At 33.4% G+C, this 10,814-nt stretch overlaps 1 protein-coding gene across 1 annotated transcript in view; it reads left to right on the forward strand.

Annotated features, from left to right (window-relative positions):
* Window positions 1–230: 230 nt before the first annotated feature.
* LOC107104731 overlaps window positions 231–10,814 on the forward strand; it is a gene marked incomplete at its 5' end in the record, with an annotated part of 15,672 nt that continues 5,088 nt past the window's right edge. The window contains 2 exons of the mRNA XM_015404809.1: window positions 231–920; window positions 4,045–4,165. Coding sequence (XP_015260295.1) covers window positions 231–920; window positions 4,045–4,165 — 811 coding nt within the window. The remainder of the gene's footprint in view (window positions 921–4,044; window positions 4,166–10,814) is intronic.

The raw sequence follows: 10,814 nt of genomic DNA on the forward strand, positions 1-10,814 counted from the left end.
CTTTGCCTTTTCTCTGGAAAGTAGAGCACTATAAGAGATTTTATCAGTGAAGCATAGGCATTTAACCAAAATGACTCCCCTCAGGTTTATTTGTTTAGTGACATATCTGATCTTGGAAACCGTAGGTAAGTTGTGTCTTTTGTAGTAATTTGTTGGTATTGCAGTACATTCTTTTATATTTAATAACTCCCCATCTAAGTAGAAAGTTTTGTTCTACTTTTTTCTTTCAGCTTACTTGGATGTTCAAGGACCATCGCCATCTTTGCATTTTAAAGCAGTTAACATTGGCTTGAACATCACTTTAAAGTGTCTCTATAAAGAATCTGATGGAGTTATTTTCTACTGGTATAAGCAAACTCTTGGGCAGAAACCAAAGCTTATATCAGAGTTTTATAAGTATAAGAGAAATAGCTCACTTAAAGGTGAATTTTGGAAAGATCAACGATTTGACCTGGAAACTGGCACGGATAAAAATAACTTGAAAATCTTGAATGTACAAATGTCAGACTCTGCTACTTACTACTGTACAGGAATTCATTCATATGAGTATAAATTTCTAGAGGGCATTATACTTCATGTAATGGAATCAGATCTGAGTGTTTGGACTCCCCAGCTCGGATTTGAAGATATTCAATCAGAAGGTTCTGTGTCTTTGGGCTGCAGAATTCAAACTGGAAGCTGTAATGAAGGATACAGTGTTTACTGGGTCCAAAGCTCAGAAGAACATCTTCCAAGAATAATTTACACCCAAGACACAACTGATGAACTCTGTAAGAGAGACAAAACCACGCAAACAAATAGCTGTGTATACAGCTATACCATAGAGAGGATGAATGAATCACATGCGGGGACATACCACTGTGCTGTTGCCTTATGTGGACACATTCTTTTTGGAAAGGGAATAACGCTCGACCACAAGAGTAACTTATTATTGTTATTATTATTATTTTTTAATATAGTCTTACAATTTACATAGTTGTGGTCATCACTGTATCTTTTTCTTCACTGTTTCTCTGCAGAAAAGTTCAATACATCTGTCATGGTGTATGTCTTAAGTGGAACTTTAGCCTTCGTCACTATGCTGGCATTTTTTCTGGCAATTATACTTTACAAGAAATCTTGCAAAGGTAAAATTTGGCAATCATTTAGATTTATAATCTAAGAAATTATGATAATTTAGACATGACTTTGTTCATTTTTAATTGCAGCTTTAAGATTTTTTACATTCTAACTTCAATGACTTTTTCATTGTAGATTGTGGATAAATCTTTATTGAACACCACTTGCTAAATAAGTTAAAAGAATTATCAGATTAACAGCCTGTCATATTTCTCAAAAAGTTTTTTGCTGATTGTATTTGTATCAACAGAGCCTCCACAGAGATCTTCACCAGCCTCCTCTCTACAGGCAAACGTGAGCTTTTTGTGTGCTTTATTTCTCAATATTATGTTTCACAGGTTTTCAGAATACTAGAATGCAACAGATAAAGCAGTGTAAATACTAAGGAGGATAGAAAAGTCAAGCATAAATAAACAGGGTAGAAGATAAGTTACAGTAAAAAAAAAATAAAAAAAAAAACAACAGCCAAAAAAGTTACTGTATACCCAGAAATGAATACATTTTTATTTTTAATAATCCAAACTAAATTTGAGAATTAAAATGCTAAAAAATAAATTATTTAAATGAATAAATATGGGTTTTTTTCTCTATTTTTTTAAAGGCTAAAAAATAGAGCAAAAAAAAATGATTTATCTAAAAACAATTTATCTAAAAAAAAAAGCACTTTTGTAATTTACTTATTTTTAATGTCAGATGTGGGGTCTGTTTTACAAAGCACATTTAACAAAATCAGATTCAAATCTGCAACTCTAAATTGATCTAGGCTGAGTTTTTGGTTTCAGAATGGCTGCTATGAATTAGTTTAATCAACCCTAAGTAGGTCCACTCAGAGGTTAGCATGTGCATAACAAGTATGAAAAGCCATTATCAGTGGAGCCCTTATTCCACAAGTCACCATGACAACAGGAAACACACCAGAAGAGATTTTAATGAAGAAAATAAAAATGGAGAATGTTTAAAAGACAGAGAAACAGCTCTACAGCTGCAAAGGAGAGGAAGTCTGCTTTGGGCATTTATTAGAAGAACTCTCCTCTCTGTTTTTAGATTTGCAGATCACTAAGATATGATTCTTCTTGATCAAAATCACATTCCTAGACTGAACTGTAATAATATATTTTCTAAATGACATTCTTACAGTAGAAACTGAATTTCAGAAAGCAAAAAACGTAATTATTCTAGTTAAAATAGAATAAAGTTTTATATACCTAGACATGTTTACACATTTTAAGAGCCGTTTTGACATTTATCGACTTGAATGAACTTATATTAATGCTATCTGAAATACATTTCTTCATAGTCAATATAATAAAAATGTTGATCAGTAAAAACAGGAATATCGAGATCTTAAATTAATTTCTAAACATCCAGAGTATTTATTTTAAATGGTTATTTTGACAAGTAAAATTTATTTTTTTCAGATATCCGGAGAACATGTTCAGTAAAAGTAATAAATATGAAAATGCCTTGTCATACCCTCTTGTGACCATGATAACGTTACGGGTTTATTTCTTGAATGGCAGAGGATCAATATATTCAATTTAGGTGAAATCATCTGGAAGCAGGTGAAGATGAATTCTACAAACTTTGTTCTAACAGATGAAACCTGGTCATCATCTCATGGGGTTCTTCGGTTTGATTCTGTTTTCTTTTACACAGTAAATACTAAGTGGCTGTTTCCAGCTGCTTTGGATTTTAACATCCAATAAATGGTGTTATTAGAAGGTATCCGTCCTATAGAATGGTTTTGGTTTGTGACAGTAGGCTGAATAGGTTGTTATCCCTGAATTAATCCTAATTCTAACCTTAAAGTACTTCCATGAATTGATCTATTCATGTGTAATCTAAAAATGATTTCAGTAGTTCATGTACGATAAAATAAATACATAAATAAAAATAACATGATCTGCATGTTGCTCATATTAAACAAAAAACAAAAGCAAATCTAATTTCCTATAAACTGAGTGGTAGAATCCTTTCCATTATTAATGCTATGCGAAAAAAAATTGCTTTAATCATTCTTTAATAAGATCGATGTTTCTTTTTAAAAATGTATGTGTTTAACGGACCCAGTCAATTTTTCTTATTATTATTGTTATTATTATTATTATTATTATTGTTTGTTTTTATTTCTACACAAGACTATGACAGAAATCTGACTAAATCACGAAATAAAACAGCTTAATTGGCTCTAAGGAGACAGAGGACACTCCGAGTTTAATGAACAATACCTGTGCCCGAAAAGGTTAGCTCTGGGGAGAATGTTACTATGTTGACTGATACGGAGGTTTGTTAAACTCTCTTTTTGAAAAGGAAAACAGATTTTTAGGTTTAGAAAACATTTGAGTATTCAATAAACCTGCTTCATGAAATGGACCCGTGGTCTTCCATAGTATATAAGACTTCTGTTTGTTTGGAAAGTATAACAAAATACCTTACCTTTATCTAAGTATTAGGTATTTACTAGGCTAACATACTAATTGATTTTGTAGCTATCAGTACCAAATTATTTTTCATGGTATGCTGCAGCATAAGGTGATGTTAAAATTCCACCTGTCAGTTTGACTTAAGAAGTATTTTGACTTTTCACACTTAATGAAATTTTTCAAATCAACCCTAATGTAAACCTGACCAAGCCAATTACTTTGTTTCATTAAATTAAAAAAAGGAAACACAAATAAAACACTTAATATAAAGTATAAGAACATTTGGAAAATTAAGAAAATTCAAAAAATGAAACTGGTGTTTTCACAATAAAAGTATATAACTTTATTCCATACAACTTCGTTAAAATATTAGTTTTAAAATTGGAAGCCCCTTCGGGAAGTGTTCCAGGCATCAGAAGGAGGCAAAGTAAATGACCCAGGACATGCGTGAGGGACAATGTCCCCGAACTGACGTGGGAGCACGTCTGGCTTCCCCCAGCAGATCTGAAAGAGGTGCCTGGAGTGAGGGAGATCTGGTGGTTTCTGCTTGGGACTCTAGCCCCCATGACCCTGTCCAAGATAAAGCGGAAGAAGACACCAGTAGTTGTAAAACACAAAGAAAGGTTAAAGTGTTTTAAAGTGAAACAGATTAAAAATATAACTCAAATTTGGAGTAAAATTAGGATGCACTGAAATGATGAAAATAGTATTAGGTATTTACTAGGCTAACATACTAATTGATTTTGTAGCTATCAGTACCAAATTCTTTTTCATGGAATGCTGCAACATAGGGTGATGTTAAAATTCCACCTGTCAGTTTGACTTTAGAAGTAATTTAACTTTTCACACTTTATTTAAATCAACCCTAATGTAAATCTGACCAAGCCAATTACTCTGTTTCATTAAATTAAAAAAAAGAAAACACAAACAAAAGACTTAATATAAAGTATAAGAACATTTGGACATTTGGAAAGTATAAGAACAAAATTAGGATGCACTGAAATGATCAAAATAGTTTGCAAAAATCCCTGGCCATTTTAGCAAAAGTATGTGCACTAAAGCTAAATGCATTAGAATAACATAAAACATTTTTATGGAGTGATAGTCATACATTTAAAGTGTCATGTATTGTTTTTTTGGGTAATTATGACTGCAGCTTGAAAAGATCAAGTGAAGTGCAAACTACTGAGATGATGGAATGACACAAAGCTCCTGTAGGAACTTAAGGTAAATTCACAAGGTCTGGACTGCCACTAAAATCATGGTTAGAGGATATGGGCTTCAACTCCCAAAAACAAAGTTTTTAAGCTACTCATAAGCCAGAGGAAAAAAATAAAAAAATTTAGATCTTCCTTTCAGTTCTTGTGACTGGGCACCTATGGCCTTACCGGTCCCCAGCCCCCCTTCTCCAGCTGAGGGCGGTCGGCTCATGGCTCTGTGCTGACGTCCGGTCCAGTCAGCAGCCCAGCAGTCGAAACTTCAGATATCCAAATCTGGTCACCCTAGATTAAATCAAAGGTTAAGTTTAATTCCACTAAACAGCACTACCCCTGCCTATTTCAGGAAGTGGTAAAACAACAAGAACTACTGTTAACTGAGTTGGGTAATTAAAGATTAAAGGATAAGTGCAGCACAAAGCTATGATAAATCTATCGTAAGTCTTTTTTGAAATCTCTTTTTAACTGATGAAGAAATTCTGACAAATTATAACAGGCTGAGGGAAGATAACAGCGTTTGCATTTGGACCGCATGCATTTTCCAGACAGACAGAGCCCTTGAGAAATCCCCTACAGCACATCACCCACAAGTTGGTGCTGAGCTGAAAATAAACCCCTTTGATTCTGTAGTCCAGTACAACATTGTCCCAGATTTCTAGTTAGAAATATAAGATAAAATATCTATAATATATCCATCAATCAGTAAAATAAACTCACCAAATATTAGTAAGGCACTATCTCATTCAATGTAATGTTTTGAACTACAATGACAATGACACTGACAATACAGAGATTCTCCTGAAAATTTTTAGGTATAACAGGTGTTTAAAGGAAAAAATATAATTCCTTTATTATCTGGCCAATTAATAACATTACTTGAAAAAAAATAACTAGGTTAAATACAAAGTCTTATTTTAAAAACATATATTTATTTAATTACACCATGGTCCATGAGATTTCCAATCTTACTTGCAGTGCTTTTTTGGTGCATATGGACACCATGTTCAGCATATTAAATAATTGTTAAATCCCTCCACTTCATCTTTCACCGTTGAACATTCCAACCAGCCGTTTCTGATCTGCTGACTTAACAGATGAATACGAGGCACAGTGGTAGCATGAAGTTTGAGGTAAATTGTAATATTTTTTGGCCGAAACAAAACATTTGATAAATAAGAAGAGGAGGAGAGCAAACAAGAACAGGAAATGCAACAGGACCATGTTATAAGCAGATTCAACAACTCAAAGCTGTGCATTGTTTGTTGTTTTAATGCACTCTGCTGAGGAACGCATCTCTGCTACACATCGACGTGCTGTGACCTCAGCGTCGTGCATTAAAACCATGTAATGCACAGCTCCATGCTGTTCAAGCTTAGTATTGAGAAGAACTCAAAATGGAGGAAAATTCTACTGGTAAAATTTTAACCAATATAGACATGTTAGACATCATTGGAAAAGCTTAGATTCTCCACAATTCAACAGCCAAGTTAATTTTATTTACACAGCGAGCACATAAGCACAATAAACACAGATATAGCAGCATGTAAAATATAAACGTGACAGTCACAGCTAAATAACCTTGAAGGCATCCAGAAGCAGTTTTATAAATCCAATCTTAAATTGTTAATGCTCCATTCGTCCATAAGGGTCCAAAGATAAAAAGTAATCCAGGCACATTTGGAGAGGTTTGGAGATGCTGGTGACACCAAAAGTTCAAAACCCCACAGCTCTGTAACTGTTGTAGCTAGAGGTCTGAAATTGTCTGCACTTGTGGTTGACATGATTTAGAATAAATTAGTGCTGTTAAAAAAAAACCTATCAATTTCGAGAATAAAACAACTTTGAGTCATGTTTGAACTGATGCAGCTTGGTCTGTGTTCTGCTCATCCAATTTTAATGTATATATTCAGAAACCAGAGGGTGTTAGCTTTCAAATAATGTATTGCATGTGTAATTTCGTCTTACAGTTCCTAAGCTATTCGCTTTTCCATTTGGGTATGTGAAATAGGTGAAAATTTCCCAAAATCAGTTGAATGCTAATGGAGGAATATATTATCTAACATCTTATTTGTGCTATTTGTTTTCTTCCCAGGTTTACGAGCATGCAGATGATCTCCATTATGCTGCTTTAAGCCTTAGTGGGGCCAGGGGCTCAAGAAGGTAGAGGGACAACCCTAATGTAATTGTGTAATCTGGTGTGAGGCTTTAAAGCTACATTTGTATCATTTTTCCTGTTGGTATTAGAACTTAAATAGATAATATCTCCTTCTGATTAGTTTGAAATGTGAATATTCCAACTTATTCAGCTGTATTTAATCTTTGTCATTTGAATATTTCCAAATGTATCAAAGTAGCTTTATTTCCACTTTTTTTGTATTCTTTTATAAACATTTTCAATTGTTTAGTCAACCTCAAGGAACTCAAAATAAACATTAAATTTCCTACGTTGTGAGTCACTAAGTTTCAAACTGCTATAGATATTAAAGGCAACTGTTCAAACTGAAACCGTGTGACTGTGTAAGCATACTTATGGCATTTCTTGTACAGGAAGAAAATTTTATTATTTGGTTTGTCTTGTGATTCAATGTATCTGGCATTACAGTTACAAGGAGAAAGATTTTACAGAAATGCAACAACAACCAAACGGATGACTAATGGTGTCACAGATTCAATGCTTTCTTTCAAACTAACAGAAAAGCTTATGATGAATATCAAGCAAACGCCAGCAGGGTTTGTTGGTCTTTTTTTATTTTCAGAAATCAGTTTATTCCTATTTTGTCAAGACACAGGACAGAAAGACACAGTATTCAAAGCGAGACAGACGGTGGGATTAAGGGCGAAGGTTTGATTTCAACTTTGGTAGGGACACTATTGGTCTTCAGTTTCATTGGTCTGATGTCATTGGTCCTATGCAAAAATATGCATGCTCTTTTTCTATGCTTAATGTGAGCATAAGGGCACATTTTGTTTAAAGAGAACAGCAGCATTTATGGCTACATTAATACAACATTAATACAAATCTTATAAGCACTACACACATTACAGTAGATGCTGTATCAATGTTTAAAGCATCACTGGCTCTGATGAATGTGGAATTAGGACTCTTTTCCACTTTGAAAAGGTTTGCATTTAAACTTACCAGCGACCAAGATAGTGCCTATTTAACCAAATATAGTCTAAAAATGTCCGTTATACGTGGATTCATCCTGTGTTTTCTTTTGAAGATATAGAATTGTGCAGAGGAAAATCAGAGGTAAACCCCAGCATTATTTTTTTAATCTAATATGCTCTCTCTGTATCATGCAAAATAATACATTCAAGGGACAGAAAATAAAGTATTGTTATTTACATGTGCACTGGAACTATAAGAGGAACTAACACTGAGCATTTTACATATAAACTTCACTATACAAGTTGTACATATGTAGCCCATGTTGTGCATTTTATCTAGGGCTGAAACAATTAATTATATTAAAAGATTATTTAATTAATCAATTTAGTAATTGATTAATCGTTAACTCGAGTATAGGGCCACTAAAATGTGCCTTTAGCTGACAGAGCGACCCACTTAGAGCAGGAATTATACCAAGATTGTAAAAAATATGTAAACATTTTGCATTTAAGATTTAAAAAAAGGTTTTTGTCTATCAATATTCTCCATCCAGAACTCCTCAAGAGGAAACATTTATGTTCCAACTGGTTTAATTTAGTAAAAATTGGCCTCTTTAAGGAACCTTTGGCTATCTGATTTTTAATTGATTCACTGAAAAAATAATCAACAGATTAATCAATTTGCTAAATAATCATTAATTGCAGCCCTTATTTTATGGTAACATTCCAAACACATTTCTTCCATAATACAGCACTGAAGGGTCAGCTGTTTCACCTTGAGGCTGCCCTGCATTATTATATTTGTGTTTCCTACAATCATATAATGTTTCTATTATACTAGTGCGCTTTTAATCGTAAAGGGTTAAATGTAAACACAACCTTTTATCATCATCCTATATTGGTTACTGTCTGACTGTTTAAATAGCTCCTTATGTCTATTTTCCTTTTTTAGTGGTATTATCTACAAACACAACACTAAGAATGAGCCTAAGTTTATTCAAATATAAAATCAATTTTGATAATTATAAAAACAATATAACATTATCTTATCTGTAATGTAACAGTATCCAAAATAAACAACAAGATTCAAGCATTATTTACCAGAAATTAATGTTTGTACTAATTTACTTATGGACTGTATGGAAATCTAGAAAAATAGAATTAATGTAAATAGAGTTCCCCTGAATGTCTTTCTCATATTTCTAGAAGTAGAATTCAATTAAATAGCACTATTTGTATGTGGAAAACAAAAAATCGCAGACCTTTAGCATCCTTCTCGTTTTGTTATACCTAAACTGCCGTCAAAAATGGAAACAGTAATAGCAAAATAAATATTGGTAAAAAGGAATCAGTAATTTTGATAGCTTAGAGTCTTTGCTTATCCATATTAACAGCAGTTTTCAGAACTCCTGTCTGACTCTGAATATTTAGTTTTATAAAAGAAATTGTAACGTTGGTTACTTGTATTTCTCAAGTTCAACAAATCAAAACTTTCTTCTGCTTCTTTACAAAACTGCAATCAGAAGCTTTTGGCTGTTATTAGCCTAGATAATATTTAGTTTTTTAATTGGTACTAGTTTTCAGCCTAATATCAATTTTGGTAACCGCTGTATTCTAGCATCATTGTTTGTTTGTGTTTTGCACTCCAAGCCCGCATGCGCACACAAATACACACTAGAAAACAATCAGAAAGAGAGAAAGCGGAACTTTAGGCAGAAAAAAAGAGGGTGTAGTTAAACAGCTCAGCAAAGTTGATGCGCTGCTATGTGAAAGGTACAGGGAAAATCAGGCAGCTGTAGCTACCAGACAGAGGAGCTGCGAGAGGAAAAGAAACTGCTGCAATAACGCTGTATTGTAAATTATAAAAATGTTGTTCACATCAAATTATTGGTATGGACAAGAAGGTTGGTCCAAGTTTTTTGTAGGGACATGTCCCTATAGTCCCTATGCAACAGCATTTGTACTGCACACTCAACAGCAACAACTTTTTTTGTCAAAAACCATTTCCAAAGCAACAAGTGGAATCCGGCAGCTGTCTTTTGGTTTCCTGAAAAAGAGTATTAGTAGTATTTAGTAGTATTAGTAGTAGTATTAGTAGTATTTCCTCTATTATATCGTCATAGGCCCTTTCTCAATTCACAAAAACACAGGTATGGATTGTGTTCTTGCCAAGTATGTTCCTAACAAGAACAAAGTACGAATGGACACAGATATATGTTATCATAAAATGATACCAGGATGACATTGATTCTGCCAATATCACAGCAGATTCACACTTTATTTCTGTATGGCCACACATTTATGGCTTTACTAGACAGAGGCGTACAAGAAGAGCTGGTGAGTTCAGGGTGACGCTTTATTTCCTCTTTCACCAGAAAGTCAGATATTTTGTTATATTTAAAGAAATTCCAAATCCCAGAATTCTCTCTCTCTCTGTCTCTCTGTCTCTCTCTCTCTCTCTCTCTCTCTCTCTTTTTTTTTCTTCTTCTTCTTTATGGGATTTTATTGGCGGTTGGCACGCAACGAAATGGTGCATTACCGCCACCAACTGGTGTGAAGTGTGTGTCTGAATGGTTACTACCTACTTATACTGAACAAAACCAAATCAACAAAACAAAAACCAACAAAACCAAAATAAGATTCAAATCCTCTGAATTACATTGATTAATCTAAGATAATAAAAAACAATTACATAACACTTGAGTTCTTTCTAAGGATTTCTATCAAATTAAAGTTCATTCTCTCTTTTTTAAGATTTTGAACCAATTCCCTCCTTTTTCTTCATACTTCTTACAGTGTATCATAACTTCTTCTTCTTTTATGGTGTTTTATGGCAGTTTACAAAATATGTGTATTACCGCCATCAACTGGATGGAGATGTAATTCAGGAAAAAAAATAAAAAAATTCCTATACATCTTCAAATCTTAAAAAAAAAAAAAACGA

This window comes from Cyprinodon variegatus, unplaced genomic scaffold (genome assembly GCF_000732505.1).
Source record: "Cyprinodon variegatus isolate N-32 unplaced genomic scaffold, C_variegatus-1.0 Scaffold1864, whole genome shotgun sequence".
NCBI lineage: Eukaryota > Metazoa > Chordata > Actinopteri > Cyprinodontiformes > Cyprinodontidae > Cyprinodon > Cyprinodon variegatus.